Source organism: Neltuma alba, unplaced genomic scaffold, assembly GCF_004799145.2.
Source record: "Neltuma alba isolate B1F8T4 unplaced genomic scaffold, ASM479914v2 tig00012375_pilon, whole genome shotgun sequence".
NCBI lineage: Eukaryota > Viridiplantae > Streptophyta > Magnoliopsida > Fabales > Fabaceae > Neltuma > Neltuma alba.
Genome location: NW_021636873.1, coordinates 35,717 through 51,582, shown reverse-complemented (window position 1 = coordinate 51,582; position 15,866 = coordinate 35,717). Strand labels below are relative to the sequence as shown.

General features: G+C 37.7%; 4 protein-coding genes across 6 annotated transcripts; 3 read left to right on the top strand and 1 right to left on the bottom strand.

Annotated features, from left to right (window-relative positions):
• The first annotated feature begins 1,530 nt into the window (after positions 1–1,530).
• On the top strand, positions 1,531–5,774 carry LOC114726352 (isocitrate dehydrogenase [NADP]). 2 transcript variants are annotated; one of them, XM_028912937.1, is made up of 16 exons: positions 1,531–1,701; positions 2,397–2,440; positions 2,529–2,638; positions 2,778–2,815; positions 3,010–3,087; positions 3,236–3,289; positions 3,371–3,472; positions 3,635–3,726; positions 3,828–3,931; positions 4,055–4,123; positions 4,227–4,342; positions 4,432–4,466; positions 4,612–4,754; positions 4,879–5,001; positions 5,097–5,189; positions 5,430–5,774. In XM_028912937.1, exons 1-15 carry the CDS (start codon positions 1,653–1,655, stop codon positions 5,176–5,178), a joined length of 1,239 nt encoding a protein of 412 aa, XP_028768770.1. In that variant the 5' UTR covers positions 1,531–1,652; the 3' UTR covers positions 5,179–5,189; positions 5,430–5,774. The 2 variants fall into 2 exon arrangements, with proteins under 2 accessions (XP_028768770.1, XP_028768768.1); XM_028912935.1 differs by having other exon boundaries at positions 5,424–5,773.
• A 931-nt stretch (positions 5,775–6,705) lies between these two features.
• LOC114726350 (glutamate decarboxylase 1-like) lies at positions 6,706–9,466 on the top strand. The gene is made up of 6 exons (XM_028912933.1): positions 6,706–7,164; positions 7,252–7,452; positions 7,550–7,764; positions 8,362–8,615; positions 8,701–8,753; positions 8,831–9,466. Exons 1-6 carry the CDS (start codon positions 6,874–6,876, stop codon positions 9,329–9,331), a joined length of 1,515 nt encoding a protein of 504 aa, XP_028768766.1. The 5' UTR covers positions 6,706–6,873; the 3' UTR covers positions 9,332–9,466.
• Positions 9,457–10,585, bottom strand: LOC114726354 (universal stress protein PHOS32-like). Its single transcript, XM_028912940.1, has 4 exons — positions 10,279–10,585; positions 10,039–10,148; positions 9,816–9,934; positions 9,457–9,702 (listed from the first exon to the last, which is right to left on the bottom strand). The coding sequence occupies exons 1-4, from the start codon at positions 10,451–10,453 to the stop codon at positions 9,606–9,608; spliced, it is 501 nt and encodes a 166-aa protein (XP_028768773.1). The 5' UTR covers positions 10,454–10,585; the 3' UTR covers positions 9,457–9,605.
• Positions 10,586–13,099: 2,514 nt separating this feature from the next.
• LOC114726353 (uncharacterized) lies at positions 13,100–15,530 on the top strand. Of its 2 annotated transcripts, XM_028912939.1 has the most exons (6): positions 13,100–13,180; positions 13,271–13,395; positions 13,497–13,569; positions 13,847–13,978; positions 14,092–14,319; positions 15,394–15,530. In XM_028912939.1, the coding sequence occupies exons 1-6, from the start codon at positions 13,138–13,140 to the stop codon at positions 15,399–15,401; spliced, it is 609 nt and encodes a 202-aa protein (XP_028768772.1). In that variant the 5' UTR covers positions 13,100–13,137; the 3' UTR covers positions 15,402–15,530. The 2 variants fall into 2 exon arrangements, with proteins under 2 accessions (XP_028768772.1, XP_028768771.1); XM_028912938.1 differs by lacking the exon at positions 15,394–15,530 and having other exon boundaries at positions 14,092–14,616.
• Positions 15,531–15,866: the final 336 nt, after the last annotated feature.

The window sequence follows — 15,866 nt, the reverse complement described above, 5'->3', positions numbered from 1 at the left end:
ATTTTTTTGGCCGTCACGAATATGATATATATCTCTATACATGGCCACGTTGCATCTTATAATGAGTTGAATCGCATTGCTTATAATTTATGAATAACACTATTTATTTACAGATTTTACATCCTATGATACATAGGTGAAAATTTAATTTTTTAATATTATTAGAATATTGTAAACTTGAAAATGTAGTCAAGGAAATGTGAGAAATAATTATCTTTAGAAAAATATAGGTAATAATAGAAGAAAACACAAATAAATGAGTAATAACTGTAACACATGGACAATGGTCTTTTTACAACAAAATAAAATATGAACACAATATAATTTTTTGGAATTTTTTTAATTTTAAAAAGAGTTGGAGAATGGCATAATAAGGGGGTTGAGGAGAACGGCCTTTCCTGGCGGTGGGAGGAAGGCAGGCATGCGCTTGCATCTAGCATTCCGCAAATGAAAACCATCAAAAACAAAAGGTGGGAGTGATGAGGGAGGCGGTTGGTTGAATCGCCTGACTATTCCTCACCCAGGTCCCACCATCCTCACTTATTATATCCCCTTCCCTTTCCCATTCCACCCCTCACTCCCTCTCCTTTTCACGTTTTGCCATTTACTTTTTTAACGACCCCCTTGATAAAATATGATATACTGGTGAATGACCTGTGCATCCCCATCCACTCCCCATCTACACAATCATACGTTGTTCCTTCTTCAACTTGAAATATTGATCTCACACAAATCATCACCATGTTCAATAATTTTTTTTACCGTTTATTTTCCACACTTGGTTTTTCTGTTGATTAAAAGCAGCATTAGATGCGAATAAAAATTTGAAAAGTAAAAAAAATTATAGTAAAAAAAAAATTCTTATAAATTGGTTACATTATAATGACCACGTCTGGTAAATACGTGCACTTGGTTGGCTCTGTATATAGCTACATATTTTGGCTTGCGAATAATATTCTACAATATCTTTTCGGTAAATTGACTATTGATGCTCATCTTATGTATTTAATATTATATTTTTTAAATCTGGCCTTTGAGACTAACAGATTCGTCCATCACACACTGCACCTACACCTGCCTCTTACCAAATAATGCATAATTTAATAATGATTAATAATAATATGCTTTCTAGTATTGAGCTTAATAATCTAAGGCTAAAGGTTGAAATGGTCATGCGACATATTGATGGCTCACTAATCGCGTTTACTTTGAAATTACGGTGTCTTCAGGAATTTTGATATAAAGGCTCCACCCGAGAATGATGGCAAACGGGAAATGCATGAATTTGGAGGGGAAAAAGCCAAAAAAGAAAAAATCTCCATCGGCACTGCCAATAATAAATAGAACAAATAATAATAATAATAAAATTCCGTGTGGATGTTCGTGGCAAAGAGGCAAATAGATAGATATGAAAGGGTGTATTGGACATTGGACGATAAATATAACTCGAATTGCCGAGCTCTGCCTGCTCTGCGCCTCCTTTTAATACTTTCTTCCCACTCTATATTCGTTGCTTTTTTCAATACTCCACCTACCGTCTCCTTCCTCTCTCTCTCTGCTTCCCTCCATCTCTAGCCGCCGGCGGAGACTGTCCTCACGTCTCCGTCTTTCGCCTCTTCAGCTAGATCCTACGCTCAGATAGCAAGTGAAAAATGGGATTCGAGAAGATCAAGGTCGCCAATCCCATCGTTGAGATGGACGGTGAGTTTGGATCTGATTGCTTCACTTCCGTTCTCTCACCCTTCGATGTGTCTATATCTTCTTATTATTTGCCTGAACATGATCTTTTTCTGTACATTCTGTGGGCCATTATGTGTTTAGTAGATTTCTTTCACCTCCTTTGCATGCATTTTCGAGATATTATTGCAATGAAGTAATTCTTATGCCTTTTCACTTTAATCAATCGTGGGGCGAGCCATCCATTCTATTGTTATTTTTCTTTTACCTGAAATTGGCTACTCTCTCTTTTCCTTTTGTTTACTGTTATCTGTGGACGTATTTCCGTTTGAGCAAAGCTGCCTAAGAAAGCTTTACTGAATCGTCGTTTGTCCATTTCTTTTCGTGAATATTTGATCTGCTAATGCCCGGTAAAATTGTTGGCATTTTCTAGATGGGGTTGATCTAGTCTGGTCAATGTTTCTTGTGTTTGTTTAGAATCTTCGAAGGATAGGTCAATGGTGTTTTAAGCGTTCACTGAAATCCATTTTCCATTTCTAAAGTAAGAACTGGCCTTGTAGATGACTATGCTCTGTATCGACACCAACTATGGAACGCAAATATACGAATACAGTATTTTTAATTTGATTTGATTTATATATCTTGCATGGCTGATTACATTTTTCTTTTCCGAAATCCTTACCTTTCTCACGGCACTCTCTCTAATTGCTGCGCTGCAGGAGATGAAATGACTCGAGTTATCTGGAAGTCAATCAAGGATAAGGTATTTCTTTATCATCTTTGCGCTTAATGTGTCTATCAGGATACATTTTTGGATTCGTCGTGACTCAATTGTTACTTTTGTCTGACAGCTCATTCTTCCATTTGTCGAGCTGGAAATCAAGTATTTTGACTTGGGCCTTCCTTACCGTGATGAGACTGATGATAAAGTTACTGTTGAAAGTGCAGAAGCTACTCTTAAGTATGTTCTTTACATTATTTGTTGAGTTGCTTGGCGTTCTATCTTCGCATCTTTAATTTGTTTAGTCTTTGTAATTCAAAATCATTTGAAAAATTTGGTGTTGTTTCTTCTTCCCTAATGGTTACGCGCTGTTATACAGGTACAATGTAGCAATCAAGTGTGCTACTATTACTCCAGGTACTGTGGTTGGGTCTATTTTTTACCCCCGATAGGATTTTGCATTCATAGATCGCTTACATACGTTGACAAAAATGAGAACGGCAATGCCCTGCAATTTTAATTATTTTATTGCTTATTCAGGAATTTTAACAACTTAAGGGGTAGGTTATAGATGTAAGCAGCACTAAGATTTGTGATCTTTTGATGAACAGATGAAGCTCGTGTGAAGGAGTTCGGCTTGAAGCATATGTGGAAGAGTCCAAATGGCACAATTAGGAACATTTTGAATGGTAACTGAACTTTCATTCATTGGTTATTATACGTTAAATGCTAGGGACTAAAATATTATGCTTCTTGTTTGTGGCTGGTGGGTGATAAGTGATAGATGGGTGACATGTTGGTTTCTTATTGGTTGCACTGTTTGCAAAATTCTTCTAGGAACTGTCTTTAGAGAACCAATTCTTTGCAAAAACATCCCTCGGCTTGTTCCAGGTACTTATATTGAATTTTGTGTTGTGCTACTTTGCTTCTTCATTTATGGAGTGCAACTATTCTAATGATACAATTTGATAGGCTGGACTAAGCCAATTTGCATTGGAAGGCATGCCTTTGGTGACCAATATCGGGCCACTGACACAGTTATTAAAGGAGCTGGTCAGCTGAAGCTAGTGTTTGGTATACGCTCTGCTTTTAGATGGGTCTTTCTTGTTACCATGTTATCGTTACTTTGCATTTCAATTTTCATTAGTTCGTCACATGCAAGTTCTGGAGAGCCAGTATCTATTTATTATGTTTGTCAGTTATTGTAAATTACTCATATTTTCTTTATTCTTGCAGTACCAGAAGGGCAGGGAGAGAAGACTGAACTAGAGGTTTATAACTTCACTGGTGAAGGGGGCGTTACGTTAGCTATGTATAACACTGATGAGGTTGATTTACAGTGTCCTTTGCTGGTTTGATTAGGTAAAGTTAACTGATTTTGCAGGTTACTAATACTCTTTTTTTCCCGCTTTTCTTTTGATGGTCGCAGTCTATCCGTGCTTTTGCTGAGGCTTCCATGGCAACTGCTTATCAGAAGAAATGGCCTCTTTATCTTAGCACAAAAAATACAATCCTTAAGAAGTACGATGGAAGGTAAGCAAAAGTTAGTTTGTTATTTATTTTCATTTCGGGCAAAATATTTGCAATTATGGTTTTGATTTGGCCTTCTGTGGTTTCCCCTGTTCAATTATATTTTTATTCACTTATTGGTTGAAGATTTAAGGACATCTTTCAAGAAGTTTATGAGGCCAGCTGGAAATCAAAGTTTGAGGCTGCTGGTATATGGTGAGTGTACAAATGGTTTATTATTATTATTATTATTTTTTTGGGGGGGGGGATATTGTGTATCATACATTTATCTAATTACATTAATCTCATGGACTTGAAGGTATGAGCACCGGCTTATTGATGACATGGTTGCGTATGCTCTCAAGAGCGAAGGAGGTTATGTATGGGCATGCAAAAACTATGATGGAGATGTCCAAAGCGATTTCTTAGCCCAAGGTTTGTATGATTTCCTTTTTAACTTTTTTTATTTTCTTCTTCTACTATACTTTTCTTTTGGTCACTAATACCTTTTTATGTTGTTTTAGGTTTTGGATCGCTGGGTCTGATGACATCAGTTCTGGTAAGTGTTAATTCAAGTCCTGATACATTTCACCCAACCTTTGATATGCGATGCCTGTACCCCATGATTTGGTTGGGTAACGCCCATTTGAAGCTTCTTGGTATTTTCATGCGTCCGCAAAACTCAATATATGGATTGGGTTCAGGTTTGCCCTGATGGAAAGACCATAGAAGCAGAAGCAGCCCATGGTACAGTTACACGCCATTTCAGGGTTCATCAGAAGGGAGGGGAAACCAGCACAAACAGCATAGCATCCATCTTTGCTTGGACCAGAGGCCTAGCCCACAGGTATTTACCTGCAATTATATTGCAGTGTTGAGTGCTTTGTTTCTTTCCCCCTTGTATTAGACACTTAACTTGTAATGTTTGATTTCGATTTAGTGTGGAGATTAAGATACATCTTTATTGACAGGGCAAAGTTGGACGACAATGCTAGACTATTGGATTTCACTGGAAAACTAGAAGCTGCTTGCATTGGAGCAGTAGAATCTGGGAAGATGACCAAGGATTTGGCACTCATTATTCATGGATCCAAGTATGTTACATGTTAATTTGTTGCATCATTTGCCAGATTTGGCATTTCTAGAAGACATGGATTGATTTTTCACTTTACATTTCACGTGCGAGCAGGCTTTCTAGGGAGCACTATCTGAACACCGAGGAGTTCATCGATGCCGTGGCAAATGAGCTTAAAGCCAAACTTTCTGCTTAGGCCTGAGTCTGGTAAGCTGCTTTCTCGTTCCCTACATATTTAAGCAATGATATTTTATTTCAAAGGACGCGGGAAACATTGAAATGTTGGTGAAAAGTACTGTAAACATTTACCAGTCGATCACTTTCCACGTTTTTCTATGATTTCTGTCGGAACTGTACTTGTTTGTTCTGGGGCCTTGTTGCAGTATTGTGTGGGAGTCAACATTTATTATTGAAATTTTGCTTAGCTAGCTATTGTTTTAGTGGCAGTTTCAGATGGGTGAGGCTTGCGAAACAGGAGGAGGGCACTCCGCTGATGCTACATTATCGGGAAAAATAAAAAGGAAGGAAAAGAATCATTGGTCTCTCACATTTGGGCCCTTTTCCTCCTTCTTTGTGTTGAACGGAAGAAGAAATGGGGTTTGGTTATTTATTAGCCCTAATTGCAAAAACAGATGGTCGTGTAATTTCTATTGATTCCTTGGAAGTGGATTTGGCCTTATTTCTGCTGATTTTGCTTTGCCTTCATGCTTGCTTTATTCAGCATATAATTAACATATATAGTCTCAAGACTTAAACAAGTATTTTAAAATTTATAATTTTAAATACGTATATTTATGCACCTGTGTTGTATGTATTGATAAAAGATGATTCATAGATTCGAAAGAGAATTGTACGGAAGTCCTTTCGACTTAAGATTCGTTCACCCTCATCCACCTCTCTAATCCAAAGTGGAAGATGGTCAACGATGCAACTATGGTCTGATAGGGTTAGAGCAAACTCGGCTAAACTATCAGCGCTGCTAACAAAGTCACTATGAAGAGAAATTTTTTTCTTTTTTTGTTCACTATTCCTCCCTATCCATCGTTGTCGCTGGAATCACCCCGTTCACCTCCGAAAGCATTGCTGGAATCATCATTGGTGCCCAAGCCAATTATTCTTTTGATTAAACTACGTAACTATTGAAAACCGAAAACTACGCGGAAAATGTTACATAACCCGCTTGAAGTGACTGGGCAAATTACTTGAAGCAAGGTAATGGCCATTTAGACTTGGAAATTAAGCAGATGAGAGGTAGTGATAGATACCAATTGTAATTTTTCTTCTATAAATTATGGGAGCATTGTAACTAATAATGAAGATCAAGCAGAAATAACTGCAGTTTTCTTTAAAATATACATATATTTATATCTATTACTTCCTCAACTTCCAATTAACATTAAAATCGAACTAATCTAAATGATTAGAAATATCAGTACCCTGACTCATACAAGTTCATGTAATTTTCTTTTATCATTATTTTATATTATAAGCTTCTTCTTGTTGGTCATATATAAAATTACATATATTATCATTTATTTCTTTTACATTGCAACTGAAAACGACGATCAAGTAGAGATCAGTGTAGTTTTCTTTAAAAAAATTCTTTGTATTTTGACAGACTATTATCCATCTCCATATAATATCATATGAGGGAATGAATTTGTTTTTGTGGTAAAATATAAAAGGAAAGAGGGAATGAGGCATAAATAGGGGTTTCCATGTATAGACTGGGTTTGAATCGTGTTTTGCTGCGATTATACCGCACTCACCACTCACTCTCTGTTAACTCCCTCCCTCCTCTTCTTCATCCTATCATTTCATTATACCATCTCATTTCTGATTCAATTCTCTATCCCTCCCCCCGCCCTGATCCTCCGTCTGTGTGTCGGCCATGGTTCTGTCGAAGACAGCTTCTGAGACGGACGCCTCCGTCCACTCGACGTTCGCGTCGCGATACGTGAGAGCGGCGTTGCCAAGGTTCAAGATGGCGGAGCATTCGATCCCCAAGGAGGCGGCGTACCAGATCATCAACGACGAGCTCATGCTGGACGGTAATCCCAGGCTCAACCTCGCCTCCTTCGTCACCACCTGGATGGAGCCTGAGTGCGACAAGCTCATCATGTCCGCCATCAACAAGAATTACGTCGACATGGATGAGTATCCAGTCACCACCGAGCTCCAGGCACCCCCCTTCTTCCTTCTCACTTTTCACTGCTCAGTTGACATGTACTAGCAGTGTTGAGTTACTGAGGTTTGTTTGATGTTGCAGAATCGGTGTGTGAACATGATAGCCCATCTTTTCAATGCACCGCTTCAAGATTCAGAAACTGCGGTGGGTGTTGGCACAGTTGGCTCATCGGAGGCCATCATGTTGGCTGGCTTGGCTTTCAAAAGAAAGTGGCAGAACAGAAGAAAAGCAGAGGGCAAGCCAATCGACAAACCCAATATTGTCACTGGTGCTAATGTTCAGGTCTGTTCATACATTTTGATGGATTTACATACAAGTCTTTCAAGGCGTTGATGATCAGGTTCAGTAATCTTATGTTCATCATATGTTCGTGCGAAAGGTTTGCTGGGAGAAATTCGCGAGGTACTTTGAGGTGGAGCTGAAAGAGGTGAAGCTGAGGGAAGATTACTTCGTAATGGATCCTGAGAAGGCAGTGGAAATGGTGGATGAGAACACCATCTGTGTTGCTGCTATCCTTGGTTCCACCCTCAATGGAGAATTCGAAGATGTCAAACGCTTAAATGATCTCCTCATTGAGAAGAATAACGAAACTGGGTATTCCTCTTTCCCGTTTGTTACACCTTGAATGTCTTCTTTCAGAAACGTCTTTGGCAACAGCTAAAGCTACGATGGATTTAAACACCCAAATTATCAGATACATCTATTTAATGCATGAATCAGATCCATAAACCCAAAAGATCAATCCTATATCAATTCTTAGAAATCAGAGATGAAAGCGTATACCTGAATCCCTTTGCTTTGCATCAGTTTTTAAATTCACAATCTGGTGTTTTTTCCAGATTGTTACCACAGCCCCTATTTATAATTATACACTTGGGTTCGTCATATTTACAATTTGGTCCCTCAACAAATTATAAATATCTTTATCAATATCAATCCGGTCTCTTCACATTACTTCTATTACAATTATACCCTTGAACTTTAAAAATTCAATCCCAAAGAGATCACCTCATTTAAACTTAATTAAATAATAGTCACACATTTTTAATATTTACATGTGGGGGAATTTTGTTCCCCTATGTCATTCTCACATTACTCTGGTCAAAACTATGGTTTGGTTAAGAATAATAGATTTTTAAGCACACGCTTAATCTTTGACTCTAATTGACCTACGAAACTCATTTGTGGCAGATGGGATACCCCAATTCATGTGGATGCAGCGAGTGGTGGCTTCATCGCACCATTTATATATCCAGACCTTGAATGGGACTTTCGCTTGCCACTTGTGAAGAGCATCAACGTTAGTGGACACAAATATGGACTTGTGTACGCAGGAATCGGCTGGGTCATTTGGAGAAGTAAGGAAGATTTGCCTGAAGAACTCATCTTTCACATCAACTACCTCGGAGCTGATCAACCCACCTTCACCCTCAACTTCTCCAAAGGTCAGTCATTTGTTTAACACACACCCAAATCCCTCAAATTCTCACCATCTAACTGAAACTCTGATATGATATTCATTCAATGCAGGGTCTAGTCAAGTCATTGCTCAGTACTACCAGCTCATCCGCCTGGGCTATGAGGTACTGGGACCAACCCGAAGAACCACCATTTGTAAGATCGGAGCTGTAATTTACGTGTGTTGACTGGTTATATGCAGGGATATAGGAATGTGATGGAAAATTGCAGAGACAATATGATAGTGTTGAAAGAGGGGTTGGAGAAAACAGGGCGCTTTAACATCATATCAAAAGATGATGGAGTGCCGTTGGTGGCCTTCACCTTGAAGGATCGCAGCCACTTCACGGAATTCCAGATATCTGATTTCTTGAAGCGTTATGGGTGGATCGTGCCGGCTTACACTATGCCTCCAGATGCTCAGAACGTCACCGTCCTCCGCGTCGTCATCAGAGAGGACTTCTCCCGAACCTTCGCCGAGCGTCTCGTCATTGATATCCAGAAAGTCTTGCACGAGCTCGATTTGCTACCTGGCCGGGTCATCGAGAGCACCACCGTCAACGTCACGGCGGAGATGGCAGAAAACGGCAATATCGTCCCCAGAAAGAGTGAAATCGAAACCCAAAGGGAAATCACTACGGCCTGGAGGAAGTTCGTGTCCGACAGGAAGAAGATGAACGAGAAGATGAACGGCGTTTGTTAAATTCTTTCAAATTTCCATGTTTGTTTTCGTTTGTTATTATTGCAAATTTACAATTGCTCTGTTTACATTATTCACGTGTAGAAGAATGAATAAGCAGGACTGTGAAAGTAATTCTTTTTGGAGAATTTTAAATCACACATTGTTATTCTCACTTCATGAAAAGCCAACGGTACATATATTTATGTTCACAAGCACCTTTCAATCAAACCTTTTCTTTTTCCTTTTTATGAATTTGCTTTAAAGAAACACAAACACAAACCAAACACAATCCATATCAGTGCCTTGAATTGGAAGACAGGTTCCCCTTAACCACTGTGACGGCGCATGAAGCATTTGTTACCACATAGTTGCTTACACTCCCCAACAACAACCTAAAAAGAAACATTAAAGCAGGAAAATCACACACATTTAAGCTACTCAATGAAATCATACAAGTAGAATTATGAATTTTCCATGAAAAAAAAGAGAGAGATGATAGTATTACCTTTTAATGGAGCCTAATCCTCTGCTTCCAATTACAAGAGAGTCAAGCTTGAGATCTTCAGCAGCCGCACACAGCTTCTCCCTTGGATCTCCCCAATATACTTTGGCTACTACTTTTGCCTGTTTCAATTTCCATACCACAAAAACATACAAATATTATCGCATAAGAAAAGAAAGTTATATGATCAAAAACAGAGCAAGCAACCAAGGTCAAATAGGAATACCTCTTTGGTCTTTGACACAGTATCAAGGATGTCCAAAACTTCAGAGTCTCTCGCAATACCATATTGCTTCGTGAAATTTATCTCCTTCAACTCCTCCAGAGGCACCAGAGCTGCAAACCCAGAAAAATATTATTAACATTTCATCGAACAGAACAACAAAGCCATAGGTGGACGAAAATAAAAAAAAACAAAGGATCAACTCAGAACTATGGCCATGTAGAAGCAAGAGGGGGTACTTACGTGAACCAGTGTCTTCGAAAAGCTCCTTTCTGGTGTGATCAGACTTAGGAGGTTGAACGTTGATCAAGATGATGAGATCTCCATGGTCGATGAGATTATCAACGGTCCATCTGAGAGCAAGTTTGCTGGTGGGAGAGAAGTCCATTGCAATACCAACTCTGCGTGACTTCGCCATCTTCGACTGATGATACTGATGAGAGAGGAAGGATCTCTTGTTGTTATATAATGGCAAAATTGGCGGCTATACTGTTCGGCTAAATTATTCGTTGTGTCAGAATGTTCCTGAAAGAGCTGGAGACGCGAGGACAGCTATGATTCCATCAGGAGGTGGCTTTATTATTCCTACAACAGAAACAGAGCTGCGCCCATGGCTTCCTGTTTTGTAATTATAACTGGTTAATTACATGTGCTTGATATTTATTTAATAAAACCTTAATCATATATTGAAATTTGGACGAAACCAAGTGAGATTTGAGAAATTATTTAGACAAAATAATTAACCAAACTTTTCTCAACTTTGTATGCCATATGTTTTCAATTAGTGTTGCATATTATTTTATTTAAAAAAAAATGACTTAAGTGAATTCTAATATTTCATAGAAAATAGACATTATTTTAAAGAGATCTTATTTGGTAAAAAGAATTAAAAAAGACGTATAAAAGGAGAAATCATCGGCCTTTGTCAAATGACTTTATGAGAGAAAGAAGGGGCAACAAAAAGAGCAGAGTGAAGTGACACCCAAGCTTTGCCTTCCGAAATCCGAATAGAGTAACCCAGAAACTGGCACACCTGTTTGGTGCTTCTCATCCCATTTGCCTCTCTATTAGTTGTTCAGCATCTGATTCTTTTCCCCTCCACTTTTTGGGCACTTTAATTTTGAATGTATCCTAGATAATTAATTTACAGAATTAATTATTTGTATTAAATATATATTGGTTTCTTATAATATCCCTTATTACTCTTAATAGAAATCTCATGAAATTTGATAAATAACAATAATAATAATTTAGATAACAAATCATATTTATAAGTGAACTGGGATTCTATGCTTGGCATCAAAGTAAATCTTTTCACTGATTTTTATAGTTAGAATTAGAGCAAGTAAATTGAATTACCAAACATCATACTATGCCCCATCGTTCAAAAGATGTTTAACAATATATTTATAAATTACTTATTCAGGAATGAGTTGCTTGTGATGAAAATTGGATGTAGTGATTTAATCTAAAGATTTCCTCAATCTCTTTTCTTTCTTTGTCTTATCCTCTCCTTGTTTGTCAAATATGCACCAAATTAATTAAAATAGCTGGATTCCCTTATTGACAACAAAATTTGAACTTATACTTTCTATAAATTATAAAACCGAATCTTGTGAATGGAAATAATTTTGTTGGCATATCATACATCAACTCTTATATGAAAATGTAATATTTTTAAGCTTTTTTTTTTTGTTGAGGAAACTAGTGAACAAGAGACACATGCATACCTAAACTTGGGATAAGGTAGAGGCAAACCCCGACAAAGTGAGATACAAGTTTTGCGCTTGAGGGGGGAGAAACATCCACGTGGCATTTTGTATTAGGATGAAGCACTGAGGATTGAGACGGCTCTTTGTTTCTCTCTGTCATATTTTGCCAACCCTGCCAAATTGAACCTTCTCTCATATTCGCCTCTGCTTTCCCTCCACTTTCCTTCCACTAACAGCATGTAACATTTAAACCTTCTTCAATAATGCGGATTCAATAATAGATAATGTCTCACATCTCATTCCTCTCCCTCTTTCATATTTTATTTTTAATTATGAAAAAGATGCGAAGTATATTTGCCTTGTTTACATTACATTTTGCACCAGTTTTGTGATTAAACTTTAGTCTACAAGCACAAAATATAGTCCTTCCGCAAGAAAAACAGGGGAAGATTTGTTCTTTTTTAGCAGATTCAACTTGAATGCTTGTTCAAATCTATTTATGAATGGAAAGTCAAAGGCTTTTTCAGTAGGTTGGCTACTAGTAGAATCGAATAGCAGAAATCAATACTCAAAAACGTAAAGCTAGAATACCCTATTTTCAAATCTAGTCGGTAGCTTCTTTTGGTCCTCATCTTCCGGCGCAGAACAGCAACATTCGGAAAACTCTACCTAAGACAAAGAAACGTAACGAATCAGAAAGAAGACAGTCGTACACCTCCTTTGAGTCTCTGCACCAAAGAAAGAGATTTCATAACGAATGAGAATCCAGGATAGTGATGCTTTGAACGTGTCCACTATGTTTCTCCATTTTCTACCTTCCACCAGCCGCTTCAGACAATTCTGAGTGGTTTAACTTCTTTAATTTCGGTTATGATAAAATACCTCATTTCATACTCAATAACGTCTTCTAAAAGTAAGATAGAAGTGCCTAATAATATCTCTGTGTCTATGTCAACGTAGAAGGAACAGACATAGATATGATTCTCAGAGACCTTGAGCTCAATCATGTAACTCTTGTTGTATAAACTAATCTAGAAGGCTGCACAACTTGGTAGATGAGTAAAAAGCTCGTGCTCATTTCTTACAAAAAAAAAAAGACCTTCCTTAGTATAATTAGACCAAAAACTTGTAGCCATATTACATAAATATTAATAATTTAATTAATGTGGCCCATTTATTATTTTGCTCTGCATTGACTAATGCGTGGTTAGGTAGGTGGGTATTTTCAGCGTTTCAAAGGGCCCATTACAATAAATTTCTTCGAGCCAAAAAGGTGAAATACAGTAGTCTTTTTGTTCACATATATGAAAGTTAAGCACTCAATAATTAACCTGCATAACAGGGGGCTGTATCATACCTCACCAGCTAGTGTTCTCACTGCTCAGCCTCCATGGATTTGGAGTCTGAAGCCACTCATTCAGATACATATCTAGGTATTCATGCTATTGCAATCCATTTCGCTTCCCCTTTTCCACTCTTACTTGAGTTTTACTTGTTTGTAATCTTGATTTGCTTTATCCCAGATGCTGCAGCTGCAGAATCCTGGCTTTTATCTGATCCTACGACTGGGTACCTTGAAGATGCTATTTCTGGTTGGGGTATTTGGTGCAACAAAGAAAATTCACCATCCCACTTTCAGGATCAAAAGGTTTTATCTTGAATTTATGCTCTTTACATTTTCCTGACCAACATACTCCATTGCTGATTTCATATTCTTGGAAACCTGATAACCTTGTTGATCATTTACAGGAATCACTTTATTTGGATGACCAGATAAATCTATTTTCAACTTGTTCTGCCACAACAGCCCAAGTCCTTGATAGTAAGCCCTTCTTTCTTCTTCAGTGTTACTTCGTTCTGAGCAATAACTCATAGTTGAGGTTCATGAGACAATTAATTGGTCTGTCTTTGCCGGTTGGGAAGGGGTGGTTGTTTTCTTATTCTGTGGCTTATATTCCTTGCAATAAATGATCAGCCTAACATTTAAGACCTGTATTTTACTTGTAGTGGAAACACAACCTGCTACTTTTATACAATAACAGTAACAGATATACAACCTCACTGTCATAGTGTCATTTATGCTAATTATTACTTTGCAGATAGTCGCGAATTGAACATTAGGGGTCAATCATCAACACAGAGTGATATGCATGGAGCAATAATCAAAGATGACAGTTCTCAGAGGAGCTGGGCATCTGGAGACTCAGATGAAAATGATGCTTCAGTTTCAAGTATCACCTAAAGGCCATTATTTGATTTAATATTCCCTTATCCCACACATTCTTAATCTTTCTTCTTCCCTTCTTGTTTGAAAGATAATGATGCATTTTCATGCCGTGTCCAGAGAGTCAGTGGAAGAAAATAGCATACCCATTTGAGTTGGTGAAGCGTGGAGGAATGGAAGGTGAAACAACCCTAAAAGACATAAACGAGCAGATAGTGATGAGCCCAACAAAGCCAATTCCACATCCCGTGCCACATTCGATGACTTCTTCTGCGTCATCGTTTTCAGCTCGCAGTTTTGGTATGTCAGGGAAAGCAGTGGTAGCCCTCACAAGGATTCATACCCAAGGTAGAGGTTCCATTACCATTATGAGAACCAAGGGCTGAGTTCAGCCCTTACTCTTGTATGATACATATATCTGTATGTCTTAGTGTTTCTGTACAAAAACTCCAACCCAAATCCTGCATAGTTTATAAAGATGAATGGAGGGTTCATTAGATGCATAAAACTTCACCGGCGAATGCCTTTGTACCTCTGAAAAATGAAATGAACCGAATTACTATACAAGTTTTGAAAGAGGAGAACCAGGCCCTTCAAAATTGAGACTGTACTCACATAATCTTAAAGAAAAGGGTTTGATATTGCTGCTTGCTGTTTTTTTAGGCCAAAAATTTAACGAAGTCTTACCCGAAAGCTTAAGATTTAATAATTGCTGACGTTATTTAAGTCCAACATATGTTTGAAAAAAAATGGAAAAAACAGCATAGATGTGAGTTGGTGAATGCGTAAGTTAGAGGATGCATGATCCATGAATGCCGCTTCTTCACTGATTCTAGTTATGTCCAAGTCGAACACTAGCCACTCGTAGCGCCCCCGCCTCTGATACTTTTCTCTAAAGGGTGTTTGATAAGTTATAAAAATGTGTTTGAAAAACATTTTTTCGAGATAAATTTTCCTGTATATTTATTTTGTATATCATAAAATTACTTTTAAAACCATGATTTCATTTTCATCTAAGCACCCCTAAGTTTAAAAATTCCTCTTTTAAAATATTCTAATATTTATACACTGCATTTGTAAATGTAAAGTTTAATAAATTCATCGCATTAAATATAATTTATTCTTTGTACTCTTAAGGCCAGGAAAATTAGCCTGGTGCCATCTAACCCCAAGAGAAAAAAGTTTGCTCTAACAAACACCCAAACCAGAATAGATCTTAATCTACGCTTTTGCACAGATAGACTCAATTGATTTTTTTTATGTTTTAATATTTATCATGTTGTTGATGTGATATATAAGGATGAAAATAACGCGTCATTTTGTTTTGTTTTCATATCAAGTACAGCTCATAATTATTACAATTTTTGAATTCATTGAGGTAGATTAAAAAAAACTATTTTTAAATTCGTTCTTCCAATGAAGGAGCGTGATTGGGCCCAATAGAGGCCCGGTCAGAAAGGCAGCCCGCAATTGAAGATTGAGTTCGCCGAAAGAATGGAACCGTAGCTGCCCTCATGCCCTGCCACGTTATTATTCTATTTATTTAATATTCAAAATGGAAGAAAATCAACGAAGAAAGATGAAATAAGAGATTTGGAGATCCTTAGTATGCACGTTTTGAGACTAAAAAAAAGATGGACGTATACGGGAATTAGTCGAAGTGGCGTTTTCTGTGGTGGAAAGATTAGGATTAGAATTCCAGTTTTCAGGTCACATGGCACTAAAATCATAATTAAAAGAGCAATTTATTAGGCTACAAAACAAGAATAGAAGAAGAGGGTGGCGGTGCGTCTGGCCTGGCAGCATCCTCCAATTGGCGTGAACAAATAACGTATACAACACATAAAGAAACCATAAGTTAAGAAAAGTCAATTAGTTTTTGGGCTAATTAAAGC

What these genes read in the sequence shown, in the direction of transcription:
- LOC114726352 (XM_028912937.1), top strand. Translation starts at nt 1,653, where the DNA reads ATGGGATTCGAGAAGATCAAGGTCGCCAATCCCATCGTTGAGATGGAC. An exon ending in TTTGAGGCTGCTGGTATATG is followed by an intron (nt 4,124 to 4,226) that starts GTGAGTGTACAA and finishes ATGGACTTGAAG; the next exon opens with GTATGAGCACCGGCTTATTG. An exon ending in CTCATTATTCATGGATCCAA is followed by an intron (nt 5,002 to 5,096) that starts GTATGTTACATG and finishes ACGTGCGAGCAG; the next exon opens with GCTTTCTAGGGAGCACTATC.
- LOC114726350 (XM_028912933.1), top strand. Translation starts at nt 6,874, where the DNA reads ATGGTTCTGTCGAAGACAGCTTCTGAGACGGACGCCTCCGTCCACTCG. An exon ending in GAGAAGAATAACGAAACTGG is followed by an intron (nt 7,765 to 8,361) that starts GTATTCCTCTTT and finishes CATTTGTGGCAG; the next exon opens with ATGGGATACCCCAATTCATG. An exon ending in TCATCCGCCTGGGCTATGAG is followed by an intron (nt 8,754 to 8,830) that starts GTACTGGGACCA and finishes GGTTATATGCAG; the next exon opens with GGATATAGGAATGTGATGGA.
- LOC114726354 (XM_028912940.1), bottom strand. Translation starts at nt 10,453, where the DNA reads ATGGCGAAGTCACGCAGAGTTGGTATTGCAATGGACTTCTCTCCCACC. An exon ending in CTGTGTCAAAGACCAAAGAG is followed by an intron (nt 9,935 to 10,038) that starts GTATTCCTATTT and finishes AAATTGAAACAG; the next exon opens with GCAAAAGTAGTAGCCAAAGT. An exon ending in GGATTAGGCTCCATTAAAAG is followed by an intron (nt 9,703 to 9,815) that starts GTAATACTATCA and finishes GTTTCTTTTTAG; the next exon opens with GTTGTTGTTGGGGAGTGTAA.
- LOC114726353 (XM_028912938.1), top strand. Translation starts at nt 13,138, where the DNA reads ATGGATTTGGAGTCTGAAGCCACTCATTCAGATACATATCTAG. An exon ending in CCCACTTTCAGGATCAAAAG is followed by an intron (nt 13,396 to 13,496) that starts GTTTTATCTTGA and finishes GATCATTTACAG; the next exon opens with GAATCACTTTATTTGGATGA. An exon ending in AAATGATGCTTCAGTTTCAA is followed by an intron (nt 13,979 to 14,091) that starts GTATCACCTAAA and finishes TGCCGTGTCCAG; the next exon opens with AGAGTCAGTGGAAGAAAATA.